The sequence below is a fragment of the Xenopus laevis genome, chromosome 5L (genome assembly GCF_017654675.1).
Source record: "Xenopus laevis strain J_2021 chromosome 5L, Xenopus_laevis_v10.1, whole genome shotgun sequence".
Classification (NCBI taxonomy): domain Eukaryota; kingdom Metazoa; phylum Chordata; class Amphibia; order Anura; family Pipidae; genus Xenopus; species Xenopus laevis.
The window spans coordinates 108732934-108760833 of record NC_054379.1 but is presented as its reverse complement, the minus strand read 5'-3'; the positions used below and the strand labels follow the sequence as shown (position 1 = coordinate 108760833).

Below are 27900 nucleotides of genomic sequence, written 5' to 3'. Positions count from 1 at the left end.
AGAAAACAACTCCAAGCAGGTTGCATCCTGCAATGTTCCAATGTTGGTCACACAACAGGCTGGAACACAAAACTCCCCCCAGTCACTAAATCTCCCAGCGCATCTCTCCTCTCCTGGCTGTTGACTCCTCCTCCTGTTCCTGGCTAATTCCACTTCTCGGCTGTGGGGGCTGGACACAGACTGTCACTTCAATGATTGGCTGGAAAATCCCTTCCTTCCTGCAGGTTTAAGCAGTAACTAGTTGTTCTGTACTGTAGTGGAAGGCGTTCCATGCAGTTATGCCTGAATATTCATTAGTGGATAGTAGTACAGGTACGGGGCCTGTCATCCAGAATGCTTGGGACTTGGGGATTTCCAGGTAGAAGGTATTTACGTAATTTGGATCAACATACTGTACTTTAATACTGCTAAAAATCTTTTAAAAATTAAATAAGCCCAATAGGATTGTTTTGCCACCAATATGGATTAATTATATCTTCGTCTGGATCAAGTACAAAGTACTGTTTTATTATTACAGAGAAAATTGATTTTTTTAAATGTGAATTGATTAAATTGAGTCAATGGAAGATTGCCTTTTAGTAATTCAGAACATCCTGGATTATGGGTTTCCGGATAACAGATCCCATACCTGTACCACATTTTACCATGAAGTGGTGATATTTTTATAGCTCATGTTTAAAAATGAACTGCCCTAGGGAGAAGAGAGGCACTGTCCCAGTATAAATGATGTTGCTTACTTGGGGGTTGCCTAACAAATTGTCATTTAGTCTTAAATAACTTGGCTTAACAGAATTTCAAAGTATATGTTCATAGAGAATAGAGAAAAAAATATAACTGTAGAACTGGCGATATTAGAGGTACATTTTTATGTGTAGTCTCTAGAACGCTTTAAAATGCATGTACATGTAGAATTCACAGTTTTGGTGCCACTCATGTCCCCAGTATCCGTTCATCCACAAGGGAAGTATTTGTATTCACTATCAGTTCCTTTGCTGAAGTCCCTGAGAATAGGATGATATAGGAATTATTTCCTAATGGAATAGCTCAGCTTAGAGACACTGAAGTGGTGATGACACTGTAAAGATTGATCAAGCGTGCAATTGCAGAAGAAACTGGAAGAAAAAAAAACATGTATTTAGTGAGAATTTTGACTGCTCCAATGAAAGTGGATAATTTTAAAAAGGCAACATCGATATTATTCTTGCCCTTTAATGTCAATTATGGAACTGTTCCATCTGTCTGTTTTATTATTCTCAGAAAATAGTATAAACTGTAGTTTTATTACTCAAACTTGATTTAAACACAAAGACAATGGAACTGTTACTGATAAAGGTGTAAGTATCCTGACATACTGTATAATTGGCCAGTTTTATCACACCTTGCTCTAAGACCCATTTCAAACTCTGGACCACGCAACATAGCTAACAGTAGCATATGAGGGCATATGAGGGTTTACTTACCACCCTCAAACGTAAATATCTATTGGCCAACTCAGTTTGTGAATTAAAAGAAAAGTCAAAAAAATTTTTTTGTTAACTTGTCACTGCTGTTCCTATTGCTTACCAAAATGCTTATCTGCTGGTGTTTAGCTGAACAGCTAGGGAAATAGAAACACCACTAAATATTAAACCAAAATTCTATACAATTATAAATGGATATTGTGGCAAACATGGCAAGTGGAATTTGAAATGGACATTGCAATCAATAAATGATGTTAAAAATAACCATACAGTATGTCATTTTCACTCCAGCAGTAACATCTACAACTAACAATATGTTCATTTCCTAACAGATGTTTGTGACACGTGATCCTAATTTAGAATTCGTCTCCATTACTGTACTTATGATGAGTTTAATTATGTAAACCATCTTTAACCCTTTTGTCACATTTTCAGTGATGTTTATTAAAATGTACCCAATAGTTTCAACATCTGTTGTAAATATCTAAATTATAAAAGAATCCATTCAGGTTTCTGGGAACTCACTGTGTTATGTGTGTCTAACATGGACCCTATGCTGCTTTGGGATGTTGCTGCTGCTTAAACCAGTCTTTGCTACAGAGAAACTCAAAACTCTGTTTTCTGTAGCTTGGACGTGTCATTCATACGACCCACATTTTGGGATGCAGACATACTGATGCAAACTGACATATGCTGTTTGTCTCTGACATTCAGGTCTATGCTGATAACTGTCACATACAGGTGTTTACCAATTATTCTGCTTTAAATACCAAATATGATAACTATGTCCAACTGACATCTGGGAGCTCCGCTGCTGCTTCAAAGGGGGTCTGATGAGACGTCTCTTCCATGTGTTTGTGTCTGAGGGTCCTTGGGGCAGTCTTGGCGCTTGAACTAAAAGTTAACAAAAGGAGAAAAAAGGTTAATGTCTTTAAAGGAATGTTGTCATTAGTGCTGCACTATCCATTTTTCAAAATTATTTTTTATTATTTAATTTTGAAATCTGACATGACGCTAGACATGCTGTTAGTTTACCAGGTGCCCTGTCATGTGACTTGCGCTCTGATACATTTCAGTAATTCTTTGCTACTGCACTGCAAGTTGGAGTAATATCACCCACCTCCCTTCCCCATCTCAGCAGCCTATCTGTAGAACAATGGGAAGGTAACAGCTTACTTCTATATATTTTTACTTAGCAATACGGGTGCTCCCACAACCCCCCTTGTGTATTTGCTTTTACAGCCTGTAGCTTTGGCTAAGCTTCTTGTGGCTTGTAGCACCCCCCATAACCACCCCTATTAATTAATAGTGGCCCTATGCTTTTAACTGCACCATATTTATACATTTTTGTCAAAAATGGGCGTTGGTTTGGGCAATCACTCTCTCTTAAAAGCTGCAATTCAGCAGCGGGGGAGGATTTAGCCCTCCAGAAACCAAGGTTCAGCAGACTTTTACTTTTTACTTTACTAATGCTATTATGCAGAGAGACACAGGATCCTCAATACTATGACTGGTAGGTAAACAAGTTAGGGACCGCCATATGGGGTTTACCTTGACGTGGTATGGTGGCTTTTCAACTTTATGATCATAACTTTGCAACTAAAAACCCCTGTCTTTGTTAACACATGCATTTGCATTTCTACTGAATTACTTAGACAGGGGCCCAGGGAATGTGCACTGACCCATTTGGATATGCCAGTAGCACTTTCCCTTATACTTCTATATATTTTTACTTAGCAATACGGGTGCTCCCACAACCCCCCTTGTGTAACAGCTTCCTGACACAAGATTACAGCTAGACAATTACAAGAGTCCTCAGCACTCAACCCATTAGCAATATATTTAAGACAGAGACATTTTGTGTATACTTCTGGCAAAATGATGAAGCAACATGCACAAAGCTGTAAAAAAAAGGTTTCATTTCTGGTATCAGTATCTCTTCAATTTTAATAATTTTACTTACACCTGGGGGTCATACAGGCCACGTGGGCAAGGTCCGGTTGTGGGGTCCAGTTTGCTGTTCAGAAAAATATAAAGTAAGTAGATATGAGAAAACAATGGAAACAATGGGCAAGTGACTTCATTGATCAACAAAATAGTTTTCAAATATTTACCTTGAGGCTCGACGGACTCATGCACCTCTGCCCCGTTGCCATTCGAAGGCTGCGCTGCTTCCTCTGCAGGGGTCTGATGAGAAGTCTCTTGGCACTTGAGCAACAAGATAAGGAAAGACCAAAGGGAAACAAACAAGGGGAAAAAAAGTAGTGTGACCAACATTCTTGATACACCATTTTCATAAAAAATTTATGTGGGCTGACCCCACCACAAATATGATGTTCATGTACTAAAGCTGAGTGGCATGTGGGTTAACTTGGTACACAAGATGCAACTGAGCATCAATTGCTTTTTATTAAAAAAGGGCCAACTGCTAAAGCAAGTATAGTATGTTACTGTGCAATTGTTGCAGAGCAGAGTGTACTCCTGCACTCCTTAGTGTCCTTGCAGCTGCATTCCATGGGGTTAGAAATGAATTGAAATATAAATATGCCTGGATGCCTGGCTAATTGGGATTTACACATCTAGGGAAAATGTTATGGGGAACATTGAAGTTAAGTGAAGGTAAAATGCTGAAATAGTGATACAATCTGTTACAGCAGAATGCAAGCTATTTAGCAAGGTTGGTGGAAGGCAAATGTTCTTTAATGACCAATCTATTTTTATCAGTGGGTGTGAGGAGACATTTTGGCCAAGGAAGCTAATTCAATTTGTAGTTGCTGTGAATGATAAAGAAGATCTGTCTACATACTTCAGCACAGCTAACAAGTAAAGAACTTTATAACTGATAAAAAATTGTCAAAAGAAATTAAACTTACTTGAATCTGTGTCCAGATATTCGCCTTTAAACTTTTCCTCATTCCTCTTCACCCATATAGTCCAGAAGGTAACGCTGATAGGGCTTCAGTCTGAGTGGTGGTAGAAGCTCTCTTTGAACCTTCTAGACTGTAGTCCTCCACATCACCAGCTTATTTCTAATACGCTTCAGGTCACTGAATCGCTTGTGCAACATGTGTCGTTACGGCGCAGAACAGTTCCAGCACATACGTTCGGCTACCTGTTGCCAGAGATGTTTGCATCTGGCAGCAGGGATTTGAGGAAATGAGCACCAAACAAGTCACACTATCCTTAATGATCTTGCCCTCCTCCTTTGTTTGCCTGTGGCCCTCCTCTTCAATCCATGTGAGTCACTAGCTGCTGGCCCTTCTCCCTGCCGAGGACCCCCTTCCTGCTGAGCTTTCCTCTGGGCCCCTCTCCCAGGCCTCTTTAGCCTCCACCTCCATCTCCTCTCAAGGGTCAAAAGCCCCTCCATTGGTCACTACTCCTATACCAGACTCCTGCCCAACCTCCCTCTTCCCACAACTCCTTTCCCTCTCTCTGACCAATTTCTGTGGTGCACAAATGGATCCCTCCCTTGGGGCTCAGGGCTAGTTGGAGAGTAGCCTTCCCCTTTAACTCCTCTGGGCCCCCTTCTGAGTCCCTCCACTTTAATCCTTCTCCTTCCTTCTATCACTGCTGGCCACTGTGGCAAATGTGCTTGGCTATCGGGCAGTTCTGAAAAAAAAAACTTCTCTTATGCTATCCAAAATGCAAGTGATGAAAATGTGCGCTGAAGTTTTAAAAATGGCTGCTGGGGGACGTCTTGTTTGAAATCTAAGACCGAATGCGTGTAAATGTATGTCTATTTAAAATTCACGATTTTATCGATTCGCTTTTTTCAAGGTAGAAATAAAATGTCATGAATTTGCATTTTTTGGGGGGGGTTTTGAGGAAGACAACTTTGGATGGTTTTGATGCCACCATGGCTTTTAATAAATATGGTACTAATTGTGTTTTTTTAGAAAGTAAAATAAATCAAGTTTAGAGGAGTTTTTTAGTCAATGAAAAGTTACACAATAAGAATTATGCCCCTTAGTGAGTGATCAGTTATGTGTATTTTTTGAGGTCCATTGATGTTATCTAGAGGTTATCACCTTGTACCATAGATAAGATGTGTGAGTGGTTGCAACATCTGCCAGCAACCATGCCCAACACTGCAAGCTCTAGATACAGAATGCTTTCTATATTTGTCTTTCACAGTAGAAGTGATATAGTGCAAAGGAGAGGAAAACATAAGAGAACATGTAGTTGATAAGGAAAGATTTGCTTGTAGCCTTACATGACATGCTTGCCAGTACAAAATTCATTTACTATACAATGAGGGACATTACTGCTTTGCTAAGGCAAATGATGCAAATATGTGTTTATCTTTAAAATCAGATTAAAAGTTAATTATGGCAGAACTTGCAATACAATTTAAAAGCAACATTTAAAATTGAAACTGAAGAACTGGCTCTATTAAAACAGCATTTTTAATTGTAGTCACTGGATCTCTTACAAAGACTTTACTATACTTACGTGTAAATGTAGAATTCTGTGTTGTTGTGCCATTCATATTCCCGTTTGTAGCAAACACCATGAATGTATAATAATTTCCAGGTATCAGCTGATTCACAACGACAGAATTTGTATACACCGTCAGTTCCTTTGATGGAGTCCCTAAGACTTGCACAATATAAGACCTGATATTTCCTAATGGAATAGGCCAACTTAGGGACACCGAAGTGGTGGTGATATTGTCTATGATCAGACTTGCAATATTGAAAGGAGCTGGAAGACAAATTAACCATGCATTTTAGTATATACATATAATATTTGTCTGAAAGGTGTTTCATACAGCACCCAGTGCTCTGGTGTAAGGCCCGAAGGCGCAGTTGAAGTAAGGACCAAAGAGGAGGCAACAATCCAAGATCGCGGTACAGAAAAGGGTTTATCAAAGAATGGTCGTAAAACAGGCAGAATGGTCAAGACAGGCAGTACAGATTCAAAGTCGATAACAGGCAAGGTTCAAACACGGATAAGCAAGACAGAATATATCGCACCCAGGAACTATATGAAATAGACCTATAATTGGGCAAGGTCAGGATGGAAATGAGGGTCTTTATAGTCCAGTCTATTGGCGCCAAAATTGACGCGCTGGCGTCAGACGCAGACGCCAGCGTCCCCACGCTGACGCCTTGACGCCGGCGCCCGATTCTGACGCCGGCGTCCGTTCCGTCGCCGGCGACCAATCACAGGGCAAGAAGGAGATGATGCAGGATGATTGCGACCACCCGGAGCCATGTGCAGGGAAGAGGAATCGCCATTTTGGACGCCATCTTGGAGCAGGTCAGTAGACTCCATTACAGTACCCCCTTCCTTAGGGGGGGCCTCAGGACCACCGGCACCAGGACGGGAAGGAAACTGCCTATGAAACCTGCGAACAAGGATGGGGGCATGGACATCAGACTTCTTCACCCAAGAGCATTCCTCGGGACCGAAACCCTTCCATTCGACAAGGTACTGGAGAGCGCCCCTGGAAAAACGAGAGTCCAGAATCCTGCTGACTTCAAATTCTAAATGGTCATCGATAACAACAGGAGCTGTGGAAGAAGAAGAGGGGGAAGACACTGCAGGTTTAAGGAGAGACACATGAAAGGCATTAGGGATCCGCATCTCGGGAGGAAGAAGAAGACGAACTGCCACAGGGTTGATGACCTCGATGATGGGAAAGGGACCGATGAATTTGGGGCCAAGTTTAGGAGTGGGAATCTTGAGGCGAATATTCCGTGTAGACAACCAGACCTTGTCACCAGGAGCATAGGGTGGGGCGGCAATTCTTTTCCTGTCGGCAAACTTCTTTTGAGAGGATGAACTCTTTTCCAGATTAGCAGTGGTGGCCTGCCAGATGGCCAGCATATGAGCGGCTTGATCATTAGCAGCAGGAACATTTGTGAGTAAGAGATCCTGAGGGAATGCCAAAGGATTCCGGCCATACACACAGAAGAAAGGAGATTTCTGGGAAGAAGAATGTAAAGAATTGTTATGGGCAAACTCCGCCCAGGGAAGAAGGTCCGACCAGTCATCTTGACACAAAGACACATGGCAACGAAGAAATTGCTCCAAGGCCTGGTTAACACGTTCAGCGGCACCATTGGACTGAGGATGATAAGAAGAAGAAAATTGAAGAGAGATATTTAAAGCATTACACAGTGACCTCCAAAATTTAGACACAAATTGGGGACCACGATCGGACACAATTTCTGCTGGAAAGCCATGGAGGCGAAAAATATGTTTAATAAACAGTTCTGAAAGTTCAGGAGCAGAAGGCAGTTTGCGGAGAGGAGTGAAATGAGCCATCTTACTGAATCTGTCGATAACGACCCAAATGACAGTGTGGCCGGAGGAAATGGGCAAATCGACAATAAAGTCCATGGCGAGGTGAGTCCAGGGTCGAGATGGGATGGGCAGTGGAAGAAGAAAACCCTTGGGAGGAGAATGTCCGGATTTAGACACAGCACACGTGGAACATGAGGAGACAAAATCTTTAACGTCCTTTCTTAAGGTTGGCCACCATACTAGACGAGATAAGAGCTCGGTCGTCTTCTGAATTCCAGGATGTCCGGCCTGTTTGGAACTATGAGACTGAGACAAAATAGCAAGACGAAATTCTGGAGGGACAAAAGCAACACCAAGAGGAGTTTCCGCAGGAGCAGAATCTTGAGCGGACAACAATTGGGAGGCACAGGAAGGGAACAAGGCAGCAATAATCTTGATGGAGGGTACCACAGGTTCAGGTTCCTCGGACACAGAATCTTCAGGAATAAAGCTTCTGGATAAGGCATCGGCCTTCCTGTTTCTGGAGCCAGGACGAAAGGTAATGACAAAATTAAAACGGGAAAAGAAAAGTGCCCACCTGGCTTGCCGGGGATTCAGGCGTTTGAGGGTTTGGATGAACTCAAGATTCTTATGGTCGGTAAAAATTGTCACAGGAACCGAAGAACCCTCCAGTAAGTGTCTCCATTCCTCCAAGGCTAATTTGATGGCAAGTAGTTCACGATTCCCCACATCATAGTTCTGTTCTGGGGCAGAAAATTTTTTAGAAAAGAACGCACAAGGGTGGAGTTTACCGTCAGAAATGGATCTCTGTGATAAAACTGCTCCAGCTCCGACATCAGAGGCGTCAACTTCCATGAAGAAGGGATGTAGGGGTTCTGGGTGCCGAAGAATTGGAGCGGAAGAAAAGGCCTCTTTGAGGGACTTGAAGGATTCCAGGGCTTGAGGAGACCAGTGTTGAGGTTTGCCCCCCTTACGAATCAGGGCCAGAATTGGAGAAAGTCTGGAAGAAAAATTTTTTATAAACTGTCTGTAATAATTGGCAAAGCCAACAAACCTCTGAATGGCTTTGACACTGGTAGGAAGAGGCCAGTCCAGGATTGCAGACACCTTGGCAGGATCCATCTTGAAACCTAGAGGAGAAATGATATAGCCAAGGAAAGGAATAGACGAGACTTCAAAAGTGCATTTCTCCAATTTAGCAAAGAGATTGTTCTTCCTTAGTCTGGAGAGGACTTCACGTACTTGGGCACGATGTTCCAAAAGATCTTTAGAAAAAACAAGAATGTCATCCAGATAAACGACCACACATAGACCCAACAAATCCCGAAAAATATCATTAACAAACTCCTGGAAGACCGCAGGAGCATTACAGAGACCAAAGGGCATGACCAAATACTCATAATGTCCATCACGGGTATTAAAGGCGGTCTTCCACTCGTCCCCTTCACGGATCCGGATAAGATTGTATGCCCCCCGAAGATCCAGCTTTGTAAAGATATTGGCACCCCTAAGCTGATCAAACAGTTCAGAAATAAGAGGAAGAGGGTACCTGTTTTTAACTGTGATCTTGTTGAGTCCTCTGTAGTCGATGCAGGGCCGCAAACTACCATCCTTTTTCTCAACAAAGAAGAAACCTGCTCCGGCAGGGGAGGTGGAAGGACGGATGAATCCTCTCTGAAGATTCTCCTGGATGTATAACTTCATAGCAGAAGTTTCCGAAGGAGAGAGTGGGTAGGTGCGGCCCCTGGGGGGCATAGAGCCGGATAGAAGTTCCACTGGGCAATCGTAAGGCCGATGGGGAGGAAGAATCTCAGCAGAAGACTTGTTAAATACATCGGCAAATGCTTGGTATACAGAGGGAAGAGAAGAATTAGAGGACACAGAGGAAATTTTGACAACCGGAACAGTGGGTAGGCAGTTCTGTAAACAAAAAGGACTCCATCTGGAAACTTGCAATGTGGACCAGTCAATGACTGGATTATGTACACATAACCATGGCAGTCCCAGGACAACCGGAGTGGAAGGGCAATCAATGAGGAGGAAGGATAGTCTCTCCAAATGCATGGTGCCCACCTTAAAAGAAAGTTCCTGAGTAGAATGTGAGACGAAGGCAGACGACAGAGGACGATCATCAATCGCCAGGACACGAAGAGGAACTGCCAAGGGTTGGAGAGGAATGAAATGACGTCTTGCAAAGGATCGATCCATGAAGTTTCCTGCAGCACCGGAATCTAGAAAGGCTTGTGAGGAAAACTTTAAAGAGCCAAACTGGATCTGTACCGGAAGAAGGAAACGTAGAGTAGAGGAATGGGGAGAATGACAAATCCCACCCAGGTAAGTCTCCCCGAGCTTACCTAGGCTTTGGCGTTTCCCGGCTTCACTGGACACTCCTGGGCAAAGTGGGCTTTACCCCCACAGTAAAGGCACAGGCCGGCAGCCCTTCTCCGGAGTTTCTCCTGTTCGGACAGGCGGGCCCGCCCAATCTGCATGGGTTCTTCAGCCGGCAAGGAGGAAGAAGCAGAATCCATAGGGGCAGGAGGAAGCACAGGGGGAACTGGATTGAGAAGCAGGGGTCTCTGGAAGCGGGGGGCCAAAGAAGGTTGGAACCGGGGGTACCTCTTTGTACGCTCTCGGTCGAGTTCAAGCTGGAACTCCCTCTGCCGGGTATCCACCTTCACCGCCAATGCCACCAGATCCTCCCACCGAGAAGGAATTTCCCGGGAAACGAGGTCATTCTTAATGCGTATAGCCAAGCCGTTGTAAAAGGCCGCGTGGTAACCATCGTTATTCCAGGAGGTCTCTGCCACCAGGGTACGAAATTCAATGGCATACTCGGGAACTGAGCGAGTGCCTTGTTGAAGCTGGAACAGTCGAGCCGAGGCTGCAGTAGTACGACCAGGAGCGTCAAACACCGTCCGGAGTTCTTGGAGAAAGGCCCCGGCGTTGTCGATCAGCGGGTCTCTCTTCTCCCAAAGGGGAGACGCCCATTCCAAAGCCTTCCCCTGCAGACGGGAGATGACAAAACCAACCTTGGCTTGCTCGGAGACGAACTGGCCTGGCTGCAGAGTGAATTGAATTTCACATTGGTTAATAAAACCACGACAAGCTTCTGGGTCTCCGCTGAAAAGAGGTGGAGCGGGAACACGAGGTTCAGACACCTGGAGAGGAGCAGGAATGGCAGGAACAGGCACAGCCGCAGGAGCCGCTGGAGACATGGCAGTCAATTTCTCCAGGATAACATCAATTGCCTGGCCAATTTGAGACTGCTGGGCTTCATAGGATTTCATGCGAGAAGCCAATCCCCGAATGGCCCCTCCGACATCGAGGGGTACTTGGGCCTCCTCCGAGGGGTCCATGGCCCAATTATACTGTAAGGCCCGAAGGCGCAGTTGAAGTAAGGACCAAAGAGGAGGCAACAATCCAAGATCGCGGTACAGAAAAGGGTTTATCAAAGAATGGTCGTAAAACAGGCAGAATGGTCAAGACAGGCAGTACAGATTCAAAGTCGATAACAGGCAAGGTTCAAACACGGATAAGCAAGACAGAATATATCGCACCCAGGAACTATATGAAATAGACCTATAATTGGGCAAGGTCAGGATGGAAATGAGGGTCTTTATAGTCCAGTCTATTGGCGCCAAAATTGACGCGCTGGCGTCAGACGCAGACGCCAGCGTCCCCACGCTGACGCCTTGACGCCGGCGCCCGATTCTGACGCCGGCGTCCGTTCCGTCGCCGGCGACCAATCACAGGGCAAGAAGGAGATGATGCAGGATGATTGCGACCACCCGGAGCCATGTGCAGGGAAGAGGAATCGCCATTTTGGACGCCATCTTGGAGCAGGTCAGTAGACTCCATTACATCTGGAGCATTAATAGTAGATATAGCTTGTTATGTTCCCTCCCATTCACAGGCTAAGGGAAAATTAAAAACAATTGACCATGTGATGATACTACAGTGACAATGAAATACCAGACACCACAATTAGTGGTGGTGCCCTCAACAACAGCCCAGTATATCACAGAGATCGATAATTTGGGCCGGTTGTATTGCAGTACAGCTCTCACATATTGACAGGCTTCATGTATTTTCCCACAACAAATTCTAACTTTGATCAAATTATCATTTAGGGGGTTATTTATTACCGCCCAGTTTTTTCCACAACATCCAATTTGACGCCGAAAACCTTAAAAACTCACGGTGAAAAAATATATGATTTTTTTTTCATGATTTATTATGCCCTTGAAGCTGTTCTGAATCCGAAAATACACCATCTAAAACCTGCCGAATTCATGTACAAGTCAATGAGAGATGTCCCCTTCATCATTTGAAGATGTTTTAATCTTCACTACATGTTGTTGGTGCTTTCGGGGTTTGACGCTGGTTTTCCCATCGAAAATTTTTCGTGGTTTTCAGGTGTCAATCATGGAAACATTTTTTGGGTTTTTGCTTGACAATGCAAAAAGGTTGCGTTTTTCTCTCAATCTGATTGTTCCCATTTTTTAATTGGTAAATAAAGGCAAATCGTGGATTCTAGTTTAGTCAGATTTTTTTATTTAAAAAATCAAAAATATTGGATTTTGATAAATAACCCCCCTAGTGAGTGATCAGTTATGTGTTTTTTTTTTTTTTTTTAGGGCCACAGATGTAATCTCGCAAGATTCTCAGTGGCATATATACATTTTTTTTAAAAAAAACCTATACCTGCCATAACCCTATTAATCAATGAGAAAAAATATGGAAGCAAGTCATTCTTTAAAACACCATTTCTGGTGACCCCTATTTTCATTCATATACACATGGGGGCAGATTTATCAAAGGTCGAAGTGAATTATCGAAATGAAAAACTTTGAATTTCAAAGTAATGTTTGGCCAAATTCGACTTCGATTCAAATTAAAAATACTTTGAATATTAGACCATTCGAAAATCAAAGTACTGTCTCTTTAAAAAACTTTGACTTCGATAAATGCATGCTTTATTACCTGTGCAATTGACACCATCACCCATATAGTTGCTAAAGCACTGACAGACATATGAGCCAGCTATGTTAGAGCAGAATGCATTGCTTGAGCAGTTGTTTGTGGTATTTGATGCACATTCATTAATATCTGCAAAAATATAAAAACATGTATATATATATATATATATATATATATATATATATATATATATATATATATATATATATATATATATATACCGGCACTCACCATGTATTCAAATCAAGTCCTGGGTGCTCCTCATGTATTGTAGATAATAGAAGATATTAGGAGCACTCACGGATATAACAAGTGTATTTTTTGGATTTTATATATGTATTTATATATATATTTATATATGTATTTATATATATATATATATATATATATATATATATATATATATATATATATATATATATATATATATATATAGAGACACATTTATTAAAATTGTTTTGTAAAAAGTTGTTGACTGTGGATTTGTCTTTGTTTCTATTTTATTCAGTCAATTAGTCAATTGTGATGTCACCAACTGATTCTCTAATTGTTTAGAGAACAGCAGCTCTTGTGAAGAGAAGGAGAGATGGTTTGTGTTGAGTGGCTAGGTTGGCATGAACAATAACAAACTATCTGAGCATCTCATGATAAGATCAGCTACTTGTCTCACTCATTACCCTTCCCACATCAGCAGGTCAATATACAACAACAATTTTTCCATACAAGAGGTAATGGAGTTGTGGGACCTGAGTGAGGTATACATTGCCACTCTTGCCTTGGGTGCCAGAGCTTCTTGACCTGTCTCTGGCTGCTATCAATGTTTGCATTGCCAAACTAATTGATGCAAATAGTACCGTATATACTCGAGTATAAGCCGACCCGAGTATAAACCGAGGTACCTACTGTAATTTTACCTACAAAACTGGGAAACCTTATTGACTCGAGTATAAGCCTAGGGTGCATTCCAGTACACACTGTGTTGTGATATCTGTACATACACACATTGATGCAATGCGAGAGAGAGCGAGCGAGAGAGAGAGAGAGAGAGAGAGAGAGAGAGAGAGAGAGAGAGAGGAATTCTTAGCTGAAACGAAAGCACTTGACATTCCAGTATATGCTGTTGAACAATGGCCAGACAGGGTTATAAATCACTAGGAGGACAATGTAAACCTGAAACTCAGCAGCTATTGCAACTACAACTCCCAGAATCCTTTAGTGACTCAGACTGGCAAAGGCTGCTAGGAAATGCAGTTTATAGTTAAAAGTTATCTGGCTGAGCCATGCGGCAAGGGTCCTTGTGCTGTTCTTGGCCACAGGTAGGGCTAATTACAAGTGACTTGTTGCCCTGCGGCTACTGCCCCCCATCCACATTCTCTGTCTGCGTATCGGCGGCTGTCGCGGGTCCGGGTTTGGGGGCGTGGAGGAGCCACTGTCTCACCAGTGTTGCGATGCGGCTGCTCCTCATTCTCCGTGCTGCTGTCGTCTGTGTCGTTTCCCTGGTGGGTTCCTCCGGTGGCGGGGAGATGGGGGCAGGAGAAGTTGCCCTTTGGGGTCCTGTCCGATGGGCCCTACTGTGGCGCCGGATCGGGTCCCCTGGCCAGGCGCCATGCAGCTTAGCAGGCAGCAGGCCCTGCGGTGAGTGGGAGGACGGACAGCTTGAGCCAGCCAATAGTCTGGTGAGCTAGGGCGCTAAAGCGAGATTCTGCCAGTTGGTGCGCTGTGTGGGCGGAGCTAGGCGAGTAGTATAGATGCCAATGGGAGGAGCGCGCATGGGAAGCTGTATGCCACTACCGCATGGAGGACATGAGCGCGCTTCAGGTGATTGTGCACATTGGCTCGAGTATAAGCCGAGGTACACTTTTTCAGCACATTTTGGATGCTGAAAAACTTGGCTTATACTCGAGTATATACGGTAGTTGCTTCACTTCTGCTTTTTACTTATGCAAATGAAATATTTTTGCTTTAGTATGAAAATATAATAATTTTTTCTGTATTACTGATAGCAAGGGATGTAAACAGGGATATAAAAAATAAAATCCAATACAAATATCTACACAGTCGCTGACTGCTCTACAGGGAAGCAAACAAAGCTGCTTGAGTTCTGTATGGCTGGGAATTAAGGCGGGGCTCCCCCTGCTGTTCATAAGTATAATTGTTTCCCTGCACAACAGTTAGGGACTGTCTGACAATTCCTATCCACAGCAGTAAATGAAGGGAAAATTTCACTGCATACAGTCAGGTTTCCTATAAAAAAGGTACACATTTTTTAATTACAAATATTGGAGATAGGTTTCTTTTTCATTAAAGAAAGTAAAAATGGGATTTTATTTTTATTGTCTTTACATGCCCTTTAAGTGTATTTCTAGACTTTTTTTTTATATTGAACAATATATACAAAAAAGTTTAAGTGGCATAAATCTGATTATATGTTTATACATTTAATACATATTATGGAACAGTTTATTTTTAAAAATATGCAGTTCCGATTGCATCAGGTTTTTAATAGGCTCAATATACTATAATTATCACAAGATCAAAGTGATTTACACATCTATAGATTGGGCACAGTGATCATTTTCATTTTGTGCAAACAGGCATCAACTGCTGAAAAGTCAATAGAATGTTGTTCTTTGTTTGATTATTCGATTGTATGCAGGGATCATAGCTTCACATTTTGTGAGAGAGAAAATCTTTACATACCTATGCAAGAGCCATTATCGTTTGTGAATCCGTCGTTGCATTCGCAAATGTAGCTGCTGTTGGTATTCAGACAGGTGCTATGTTCATCACAGACAGAGATATTACTCATGCACTCATTAATATCTGGAAGCAATTAAAATTAAGTGTCAGCTTTTGAGTGAACATAGATAGATCCATAAGACAGTTACTGGTGAGGAATTATTCATATAAAACAATGGAACTTAACTTGCCTTCACATTGTACGCCATCACCTGTGTATCCAGTTACACATTTGCATCTAAAGGACCCATATGTGTTAAAGCAAAGCGAATTAGGGCCACAGTCATCCGTTCCAATGGAGCATTCATCAATATCAGTGCAATTTTCTCCTTCAAAGCCGGTATTACAGTTACATATGTAAGAGCCAATAGTGTTATGACACATGGAATTCTTGGGGCATGTGTTATTTTTCTCACATTTATTTATATCTGCAATAAATAAAAAGTCAGTATTGGTAAAATAACAAGTTTTTAGGATTGTATACAATTCTGTATGTGGAACAAAAAATATAATAATATAATATGACTTAATGAAAGAATCTCAAATCCAGCTTTGCCATTTTTCTTACTCAATCAAATAATGTATCATTCTGGATTCAACTCTTTATAAAAGGTCAGGTTTTAGTGGTTTTAGAGGTCTTTGAAACCACTACTAAACTCACAAACTCTAAAACTACGAATGTCATGACACTTCTTAAAAAATCTGAAGTACGAATGGAAAATTACGCAGAACGATACGCTAATCAAAAATGTCACTCTCGTCTCCAGCGTCACCACTTCCAAAAAGGCTGGTGGTAGTGGCGCCAGCGTCTTGATGCCAGTGTAATGATGTCACACGCCCGACACGAAAATTTGTCCCTATTTGTTTTATGTTGTATACCATTCTCGATCCATGCCTTAACTGCTATTGTTTTAGCTAGCACGACACTTTGGTTTGCATGATATGCTAACTTAAGTAACACTGACACATTCTCTATTGTGATGCCCAAAACCCACAATTTTAACCATTTTTAAAAAAATCTCTAGACCTGCAATAACCTTATTAATCAATGCGAAAAAAGAGGAAGCAAGTCATTCTTTAAAACACCATTTCTGGTGGCTAGTGATGGGCGAATTTGGGGCATTTCGCTTCGCTGGAAAATGTGCGAATTTCCAGCGAAATTTGTATAACGGCGGAAAATTCACGAAACGGCGCCGCCGTCTCGTTTTTGACACTGGCATCCATTTTTTGGACACCGGCGCACATTCGCCGGTGTAAATGCGCTGGCGTCCAAAAAACCGGACGCTGGCATCGATTTCTTTTAGACGTCAGCGAATTTTCACTGCGGTTTCGCAAACTCATTCGCTGGCGGCGAATTGTGGGAATTTGCCGCGAATTCGTGCCTGTCGAATAAATTCGCCCATCACTACTGGTGGCCCCTACTTTTCATTCATATACACCTAAAGTTAATATACATCTCCTTAATACACCAGATTTCTGCAGTGAAATGATAGGTGATACAGTATTTGTTCAGTGAACCTTTAGGAGTATCACCAGAAAGTATTATCAAAAAATAAAATGTTGTAAAAGCTTAATCATAACATTTTAATCATACTTTTTAAACATAGTGTAGAAGTCTTTTTTTACATGAACCACACGGTGATCATTATATAGTAGGGATGCACCGAATCCAGGATTCGGTTCGGGATTCGGTTCGGGATTTGGCCTTTTTCAGCAGGATTTGGATTTGGCTAAATCCTTCTGCCCAGCCAAACCGAATCCTAATTTACATATGCAAATTAGGGGTGGGGAGGGAAATTGCGTGACTTTTTGTCAAAAAACTAGGAAGTAAAAAATGTTTTCCCCTTCCCACCCCTAATTAGGGTTCGGATTTGGTTCGGTATTTGGCCAAATCTTTAGCAAAGGATTCGGGGGTTCGGCCGAATCCAAAATAGTGGATTCGGTGCATCCCTATTATATAGTATGTAAAGCTATCATTGAAAATTGACTCATTTGTCAGTGCCCATGCAGTTAAACAGTTCCTGTACATCCAGTTATGTGAAATCAAGCTATTGTGAAATACCTGTGCAAGTAACACCATCGCCTGTATAGTTGCTTTTGCACTGGCAGACGAAGGAGCCACCAATGTTGAAGCAGAATGCATTAATCGAGCAATTGCTTGTGTTAGTAGTGCATTCATCAATATCTGGTAAAACAAAAAAAGCCATGGATATGAATAAATCTACACACATATGGATATATCACAGAAAGCAATGTATTCAAGGACTTCAGTCAGCAAAATGAACGTTTCTAAAACAGTCAAATGCAAGTAATAGGACAGATTGATACAAAAAATTGATTTTGGTCAAGAATGTCCTAGCCAAAGTACGCATGTATTTTCATATAAGTTTGACTGAAATGTGACATATTGAGAATATATACAGTGGAACCAATGTCACTATAAGATAACTAGGTGCTGTGTGGAATTCTTTCAATAAAGAAATGCTGTCCCATTGCAAAGAATTGATGTCAGAGTATTTGTGATCTGTGAGAGAAATGCTTTATTAAGATTTCTTGGCCCCAATGTCTCATCCTACTTTGTGTCGTCTTTCTGTGACATAAACATTCACAAATAAGTAAAACACTTATACATACCTAAGCAGGTGCCATTGGTTATAATGTAACCGTCTCTGCACATGCATGTAAAGCTGCCTAAAATATTTACACATTCCTGTCCGTCAGCTGAGCAATAGGATGCAGAGCTGCATTCATTAATATCTGCAAAGAAAATTATACAGTAAATTCAGTGTATTAATACATTAACCAGTAACATGACTTTTAAAATCAAGTGCAGGTTGCAGCACGTTGCGCCCCCGGTGCTCCCTGTCTTGCACTTATAAATGAAGTACTGTACAAGCAAGGAGTATTCCAAGGGACATCCTTGTGGCCCCCACATATTTTCAAGGCAGCACTGTATAAATAGAGCAATGCAATGGGTTGTCTTCATTCTAGGAGCATAAGCAGAAAAAATACAGGCTATAATCAACAGAGCCAACGCTTAGCCTGTAAGTTCCATAGTGACAGATGTAAAGTCACTGTTTTAATAAGTCTATCAGGCAGTTGTGAAAAGTAAGAAGCACTACAAATTTTGAAAAACAATGACATGGAAACCACACAAACAAAATGGTTTTTGGAGTCTGGGGGTTAGTGACCCCAACAACGAGTCAGTGTCTGTAGCTGCATGCTGCAAGTGGCAGAACAAGGAGACGAATATTTCAAAAGCCATAAAAAAAAAATACAAAATACAAAATGAAGACCAACTGAAAAGTTGCATAGGATAGGGCCCATCTATACAATAATAAAAGTTAATTTACAAGTTAGTTATGATATAAGTTAATTTCTGAGAGGAAGCCAGACATTGTACATACCTGCACATGTACCGTTGACATCTATAAATCCCACATCACATTTACAAAGGTAACCGCCTATGATGTTTTCGCAAGTGCTGTGTTCATTACAGAGAGAACTGTTACTCATGCACTCATCAATATCTGGAAGCAATAAAAAAAAATTGTGTTAATAGTTGGGTAAATATAAAATATTTCTTTGTGCTAGTGTCAGTGTCAGCTGATCATAAAAGTCATCCTTTCCTTACAAAAAGCTGAATAGCAATCAGGTGATTCCATTGTCACAAATTTCATTACCGTACATTTATTTTATGTGTATTGTAATACATGTACGGGATCAGTTATATGGAAACCTGTAATTCCAAAAGCTACAAATAATGGAATGACCATCACCCATTAGAGGCAAATCAATCCTATTGGGCCTGTTTAATGTAAAAATATTTTTTTTTATTAGACAAAGTATGAAGATAAAAACTGCAGAAACCCCATAGCTGAAAAACCACAGGTCCCCCAGATTCTCAATAACAGGTCTAATACCAATAATCATGAATTATAAAAACCTAAACATTGAGAGAGACCCACGGGACCAAACTTGCCTGTACATTGTAGACCAGTTGCTGTGAATCCAGGTTGACATGAGCAATTATAGGATCCATTTGTGTTGACACAGACTGAATAGCTGGTGCAGTTATACTGTGAAGTGGCACATTCATCAATATCTGTGCAGTTTGTTCCTTCATAGCCAGAATTACATTCACATTGGTAGGAGCCAACTGTGTTATTACATATGGAATTCTGGGGGCATGTGTTAGAGGCCTCACATTCATTTATATCTGCAATGAAAAAGCAACATAAAGTGTATGGATTACATCAGTGTATGTGGAATTTGTGATTTTATCAGTGCACAGTATGTCTAGCTTGGGTTTTATTTTCAAATTAAAAAAAAAAAAAAAACACTACTAGAGCCAAGAACTTTTAAACGGGGTTCTATAGTCAAAAACTTGTTCTTGCACAATAAAAAATGATTTATAACAACATGGCATCATATATCAATTAAACATTTCCTCTTATATTTGTGATTGTGATTAATGCAGTATTTGTTTATCCCTTTTCTGGCTCTTGATACAATGTAGCAGAAGTCAGTTTTCCTCTTCATCGACTGGCAGGTTGTTTCAGGGCAGATAATATAATCAGACAGATGCTTTCAATAGCAATTACCTTTAGAAATAACTTTAACACCATTGAAACCTTTTAATTAATACATTATTAGATGTGTTTGGATATGATGTATGCTGACTACACACAACTTCCTGAATACTTTTATAGGACGATTGACAAGATGTATGAGAGAATGACATACTTTGTACGGCTATATTTCACTTTTTATTCAGAGACTTTTTAGAGATCTCTTAAAATCAAATGCAATACAGGTAATCCCAAAATACCGAACAGTCCTACAGTGGATGGTGCCATGTATATGACACCCAGCACTTGAGGTGATGAATATTGATATTGTTTTAAATTGGATAGATTGAAATGATACATTGTACTCACCAACACATTGTATAGTGGGGTTTCCTCCATACCCATCTTTGCACTGACACGTGTAATTACCAGGTCCATTAATGCACACTGTATTCTCACCACACACACTGCTGTTCTGACATTCATCAATATCTGATAGAAATAAGAGCAAGACAATGATATTTTATTTGCTCAAAGAAGGTTGGAGTACAGGATATATCCATGACAGTAGTCTGAATATATGCAAGTGAAAGATAATTTTTGTTTTATTCAGCACATCAGGAATGTTCTCTCAAGCATTCTATTACCTTCACACATAGCGCTGTTCACCTCACTGGTTTTGTATCCTTCCTTACAACTACAGTTGTATCCACCCGGGGAATTATAACAAAGCTGTTCACATATTGATGAATTTTGATGGCACTCGTCAATATCTGCAATAGGTATGAAAGAAGAACATTAGTCTGAAAATATAAACAGCTAATGGCCCTAATATCGCCACTACCTAATATTTTGAGTAATTCATAGATTTTTAGTCATAGACTTTTAGGAAACACTTAAGAGGCAATTTTACCTTTATTTTTATTCCTATGGAGATGTCTACTGGAAATATTAGTGGGGTTGTATTGTGTATTTATTTTCCATTTGCTTTATTACCCTTATGACTCCTTTTACAGGCTTACCTTGCAACTTTAGTCTTATGGTTCAAGGCTTTATGGCAGCCAGTCTATTTGCATTGATGGGCAGTAGTGATGAGCAAAATGTTTCACCAAGTTTGGCCATTAAAAAATGCCGCCGAAAGATTTAAATGTGTAACAGGTGGATGGGTCAGGGTCTTCCTAAACCTTCCCTTGGGTTACTATACATTGGTTTCGGTACCCGGGCAAGGGGTCCAACTCCCAGCAACTCCCGATAGGCACAATATAATTAAACTCTTTATCCTCAGGTGGGGCCCTCGCTTACGGTATGGAGGATGGGATTACCACACTGGTATAAGCACACACAATATTCACTCTTGATCAAATACATTTTGGGCGCCAGTGGTTCTTTAAAACAGCTGGACATTGATTGAACTGATGGTACACTTCATGAAGCAAGTAGTGGCAGCAGGTCATTTACACAAATGTATAACTCACAGATACTGTCTGATCCTTTTTTAGTCAGCTTTGTGAATTGAGCTGCCATTCCTGCCTTTGGTGCACATTCCCCATGGAAGGTACCGCACAGCTGGTTCACTCCAAGGATTTCTCTATCCCTGAGCCTAACCACTTGAGTCCCTAACCTGGTGGCAATGTCACCGCAGGGTGCTAACCCTTCACTAACTCCTCGTGGGAGCCTTAGCTGCTCACTAACTTTCATGAACTGATCTGTCACTCCTATAGTGACCTACAGTGTGATTACAGTTTGTGAACTGACACTCACTTCACCTATACTGAGGCCTACCTTTACCTCCAGGCCTAATCAGCAACACCCCACTTCCAATGGGTGCACTGGACAGAGCCAGAACACATGGCAACATCCCTGTTTATAACCTTTGGGGAACTACTCCCCCTCCCCTATGGGAAAAAGGACCCAGCCTAGCTTGCTAAGGACCCAGCCTAGCTGGCTAAAACTTTCACTGGGGCATGAAAAACCTTTACCCTTTTCTATAGTGACATCTACTGGCTAGTCACTGAACTGCCAACAGAATACGTTCACATAGGACTAATGAAACCAAACAACATAAAGGTTAGCAAAACCTTTATCCTCCTACAAATGGAGAAAAAAATTGTTGCGCGTCCAAAAAACAATTTGGCACCCACTGACTTTAATGCATTTCGGTGAATTTTCTGCAAAGTGCAACAGTTCAGATTCGCCCTGAAATGACGCAGCATTGTCACTAGGGAAGTGGCTGATTGAGTACAATCTTAAGTAAGGACAACTCCCTGACATCTCTTAGCCTGGGTTCTGAAAGCAACATCAACCCCCTTATTCCTCTAATAAACACATCAGAGAAAAATTGATGTAAAGTGGGAAATTATACAAGTCCATATGCAAATACTTTTCCAAATACAGTATATAGTAAATTATAGTAAGGTTCTGAATATGGGCCATCCATGTTATTGCAGAGCCTCAAGAGCCGCTTCCCAGATAGAAATTTCACACTCTTGTTTTTCTGCTCTCCACCCTTTTGTGTTTTCTGACATCATTTATTTCTTACCATTTTCGATTTCTCCCTCTCATTCATTTCTACTGTTCTTTCTCATGCAAGTAGAAGGAATGGTCACTGCATAGGCATTGCAACAGAAATGTTTGGGTAAAGAGAACATCCTTGGGCCTACAAGCAATTTTAGTAACTGCATTAGGAGTGGCTACTACTGCATGTAAGGATACATATTCAACCTTGTTAATGACAGAACCACCTTTGGCCTGGATTTTATCTCATTTGCACTACACCCTATATTGTTCCAACCATTTTCTGTTTCAGTTGATGCAAGTATGGACATTCAGATCTTCTATATAGTATCATACTGTATCTCTGCATGTACAAATACGTTTTTTTCTTTCAAGGAATTCCTGAAGTTCAATCCTCTAGCGGTTTCTTTCCATTCTCCAACGGTATAAATAATAAATGATCCAAAATAATGAAAACAGCACTCCCTAAGAAGGTTGAGAAAGTAATTTTTTACTTTCTTTGTAACACCTTTTTGTGCTCCCCTTTCATTATTTGCTCAAAAATAAAGTGAAGATTATTTTTTTTTGATGAAGTCGTTAGGTGGAGCTTAGTGACATCATCCAGGAAGCCCCCAGAGAGAAACGTACTGTAAGAAATTTTGCCGTCGTGAGAAACTGAGATACTAATATAGCGGAGAAGGGAAGCACACTGGGAACTGGACTGATTTTTATCTTATTTATGTGAGTGTAATTTTAAAAATATTAGAAAATAAAAAACTATCTGTAGCGCATTTGTTCATAGAAACTACAGTGGATAAACAACAGGAGAGAGATGTTTTGTTGAAAGCCATACAATTAGCTAAACGTTTGTGAGTATCCACCCACCCTTGGTGTATGAGTGAATTTAAGCAGATTTAAAGGGGAAGCTAACTCTATCTCCCTATTCATAAAAGGGCACTGGTGAAAACTGTATTTTTTGAGCAAATAATGAAAATGGAGCACAAAAAGGTGTTACAAAGAAAGTAAAAAACTACTGCACTATATATATATATATATATATATATATATACATACATACAGTTCAGGCTGTGGTGCACTCCAATCCAGCAGAGTTTTACTGTCTGGGTGCTGTCATATATAGTGCAGATAGTCGTGTTCCAAGGAATGACACACTCCAGGACTTCATAATGAGATCAAGCAAAGTGAAGTTTATTTGTCAACGTTTCGGTCCTTTCTCAAGACATCTTATATATATATATATATATATATATATATATATATATATATATATATATATATATATATATATATATATAATCCACTTCTATTGATAGACCATCTGTAACTTATACAATACAAATTTTATTACATTCACAGCAGTTTTTAATCATTTCTTGAATGCTTTTATAAAATCAGAATGAACAAATGCATGCTTTATTACCTGTGCAATTGACACCATCACCCATATAGTTGCTAAAGCACTGACAGACATATGAGCCAGCTATGTTAGAGCAGAATGCATTGCTTGAGCAGTTGTTTGTGGTATTCGATTCACATTCATTAATATCTGCAAAGATACAAAAACAATATATGTATATACAATATTTATTTATATATATATATATATATATATATATATATATATATATATATATATATATATATACACCTATATATATATATATATATATATATATATATATATATATATATTTGCATAATAGCAAACTATCTGAACTCTTGATGATCAGCTACTTATCTCTCTCACATCAGCAGGTCAACTTACACCAATAATTTTTCCATACAAGAGATAATGGTATTGTGGGACCTAAGTGAGGTATACGTTGCCACTCTTGCCTTGGGTGCCAGAGCCTTGGCCTGTCTCTGGCTGCTGTCAATGTTTGCATTGCCAAACTTTTAACTTATTGTGGAAAATAATAAGGCAGTTGCTTCGCTTCTGCTTTTTATTTATGCAAATTAAATATTTTTGCTTTAGGGTGACAATATAACAATTTTATATGTATTACTGATAGCAAGGATTATGATTCTTAGCTTTTACTAAAACTCAGTTCCAAAGATCTACTCAAACCCATTGTAACAGCTGAATCGTTATTGACTTCTAAGAAAATATGGACAGGAATATCAAAATCCTTAAAGCATCTCATTCTGGTATATAAATTCATTATACAAAATAAATGTAGATTTCCACATACCTATGCATGTATTATTGACCAAAATGTAACCGGTTGTACAATTACATATATAGCTGCCCACGGTATTTTCGCATATTTGTCCTACAGCTGTGCAGTAAGATGTAGAGTTACATTCATTAATATCTGTAAAAAAGCAGGCAATTAGTAAACTTTAATTATAGCAATTATTTGCAAATCTAATAATTTTTTATTCATAAATTGCCAGTATACATATAGCAGATACAAGTATCTTCTCTCTATATTTACATGGATTTGCAAATTCCCATGCAGGGTTCTGTATATATCGCAGAAGAGTGGAAAGATATTTAAAATGCAGTATTGTTTGTACTCAAAGGAACCAGTTATGCCATAAAATAAAACATTTCTTTTTGTATTGCCTACAACACAAATCCATCTTGAATAGCTGTCTTCATGGCTACAGATAACCTATAATATGTTCTTGAAGCAAATAAACTGTAGTATGTGTTTGAAATAAACATGTTCTTTTACCAGTGCAGTCTATTATATTAAAATATATTTAACAGCATTTCATTTTATGAGTGACTGGTCATTTAATTGGTAATTGGATGAGAACCTTATGGCTCTGTCACTATACAAAGTCAATCGATAAACCACCACTACAGCAGACTAACTTGAACAATACATTGTTGAGACATTTGGTGCTAGCACTGCACCTTTTTCAAATCCTGCTAGACAAGACACAAGTGCTGTAGGTATGGAGTTGTAGGTAAGTAGATTTTTTTAATGTGTGCATTATGTGAACATGAACAGTTTTGGAGCTAACACTGTGCTCACAAATTGTAAATGAGGACCATCATTTGCATATTTTTTAATGCATGGGCTACTGGCCTATTAAAATTTGAAAAACTTTAGTGTAAACAAGTGTATTGCTAAAGACTTTTTTTATATTAAACAATATATACAAAAAAGTTTAAGTGGCATAAAGCTGATAGAATTATATGTTTATACATTTAATACATATTATGGAACAGTTTATTTTTAAAATATGCAGTTATGATTGCTCCAGGTTTTTAATAGGCTCAATATAATATAATTATCACAAGATCAAAGTGGTTTACACATTTATAGTGATCATTTACATTTATTTACAGTGATCATTTTCATTTTGCGAAAACAGGCATCAACTGCTGAAAAGTCAATCGATTGTTGATGTTTTTCTTTGTTTGATTATTTCATTTATGCAGGGATCATAGCTACACATTTTATGAGAGAGAAAGCCTGACATTTTACATACCTATTCAAGATCCATTATCGTTTGTAAATCCGTTGTTGCATTCACAAATGTAGCTGCCGTTGGTATTCAGACAGGTGCTATGTTCATTACAGACAGAGATATTACTCATGCACTCATTAATATCTGGAAGCAATTAAAATTAAGTGTCAGCTGTTGAGTGAATTTAGATCCATAAGACAGTTGTTGGTGAGGAATTATTCATATAAAACAATAGAACTTTACTTGCCTTCACATTGTATACCATCGCCTGTGTATCTAATTACACATTCGCATATGAAGGACCCATATGTGTTAAAGAAAAGTGAATTAGGGCCACAGTCATCCGTTCCAATGGAGCATTCATCAATATCAGTGCAATTTTCTCCTTCAAAGCCGATATTACAGTTACATATGTAGGAGCCAATAATGTTATTACAAGTGGAATTCTGGGGGCATGTGTTATTTGTCTCACATTCATTTATATCTGCAATAAATAAAAAGTCAGTATTGGTAAAATAACAAGTTTTTAGGATTTTATACAATTGTATGTATGTGAAACAAAAAATATAATTATATGATTTAATGAAAGACTCATACCATTACCCATAGAAGCCATTTTAATGATATAGATGTTTTGTGTTCCTTCATCTTACCTGTGCAGTTAGTCCCATTATAGCCTGGCAGACAGTCGCATATGTATGAGCCATTGGTGTTGGTACAAGTTGATGTATTTGGACACAGAGACAAATTTACAGCACATTCATTGATATCTAAACAAAAATAGAGCTTGGTTAACAAATAATTCATCTTGGCACTGTAAATGAAAGTTTTTATTTGTGAGATTCTGCTCTACTACTATATGCTATAAAGCTGTCATAATAGTATTTTCAATAATAATTTTCCCCAGAATGCCTAACATACAGTATAAGTTGGTGAGGATAAGTATTGAGGGGTAGTTCTCCAGGTGACACCTTCCAGAATTCAGTGACTTTGGTGGTTAGGACCCAGAGTAGTGTGTGAAATTTCTATGAGCAACACTAAGGGGCCTATTTATCAAAGGTCAGATTTTAGTGGTTTTAGACGTTTTTAAAACTACTATTACACTCACAAAATCAAAAACTGCGAATGTCATGACATTTCTTCAAAAATCTGAAGTGCAAATGGAAAATTACACTGAACAATGTGCTAAACAAATATAAATGTGACGCCGGATGTGACGCTAACTCCTGATACTTTTTAATGGACATGTTTGTATTTTTCATTTATGCCTATGTGTTAACACACGAAACGCGTTAGGAGGAGAAATGTTGGGGAAATAAAGTTACGTTTTAATCCACCGCTGACCTCTGGTTTGTGAAAGTGCATGCAGCAGTTTTGAAGTGATTGTCGGCTAGACCTCCCTAAACTACGGGTTTGGGGCGTCGCACCCGAGCCAGAGTCCTGGAGCGGTGAGTAACCTGACTTGAATGCATATGAGAGTAACAATTTAAGCGACTGGTCCGGGGTATTTGCACCTGGACCCACCCAGTTTAAGGGTGAGCGATTTTAAGGAGGATTTTTTGTGTGTTACCGCATTGCATTAAAATTATTGGCTGCAGGGTTAGAGCATATCCAAAAAGTATTGTTTATAAATAAACAAATATAAATACCTTGAAAACCTCTAAAAATTCTAGTTTTTCAGGCAATTCCTAACAGAAAAAAACATCAGAAAACCTCTAAATGTCTGAAATGATTTCAAGCGGCATAGGTCACGCTCATTAGTGTTCCTGGGTGTTCCTAAATTCCTGTAATATTGATTTCTGGACTTTGACTCTTGCCTGCACCTTTTTGACTATGATCCCTTGCTTCTTGAATTACTGCCTGAATCCTATTTACTCTGATTCCGGATCCCTTTGGTTACCGCGAACTTGGACTTAACCCTAAAGTTTCCTCCTTGGTCCGGACTTCCCCGAGGTTGG

The 27900-nt window shown here is 39.8% G+C and overlaps 1 protein-coding gene and 2 long non-coding RNA genes across 4 annotated transcripts; all 3 read right to left on the bottom strand.

The window, feature by feature from the left end:
* Positions 1–570: 570 nt before the first annotated feature.
* LOC121393787 lies at positions 571–15536 on the bottom strand. 2 transcript variants are annotated; one of them, XR_005961356.1, is made up of 6 exons: positions 15393–15536; positions 12696–12821; positions 3575–6164; positions 3424–3477; positions 2258–2354; positions 571–1112 (listed from the first exon to the last, which is right to left on the bottom strand). It is a non-coding gene; the product is annotated as an uncharacterized LOC121393787 (long non-coding RNA). The 2 variants fall into 2 exon arrangements; XR_005961357.1 differs by lacking the exon at positions 12696–12821.
* A 39-nt stretch (positions 15537–15575) lies between these two features.
* On the bottom strand, positions 15576–26082 carry LOC108705321 (fibrillin-1-like). Its single transcript, XM_041563245.1, has 10 exons — positions 25964–26082; positions 24709–24831; positions 23937–24062; positions 20650–20775; positions 20372–20494; positions 19414–19650; positions 18839–18961; positions 18066–18188; positions 17494–17616; positions 15576–15859 (listed from the first exon to the last, which is right to left on the bottom strand). Exons 3-10 carry the CDS (start codon positions 23959–23961, stop codon positions 15591–15593), a joined length of 1149 nt encoding a protein of 382 aa, XP_041419179.1. The 5' UTR covers positions 23962–24062; positions 24709–24831; positions 25964–26082; the 3' UTR covers positions 15576–15590.
* Positions 26083–26346: 264 nt separating this feature from the next.
* On the bottom strand, positions 26347–26721 carry LOC121393786. Its single transcript, XR_005961355.1, has 2 exons — positions 26596–26721; positions 26347–26426 (listed from the first exon to the last, which is right to left on the bottom strand). It is a non-coding gene; the product is annotated as an uncharacterized LOC121393786 (long non-coding RNA).
* Positions 26722–27900: the final 1179 nt, after the last annotated feature.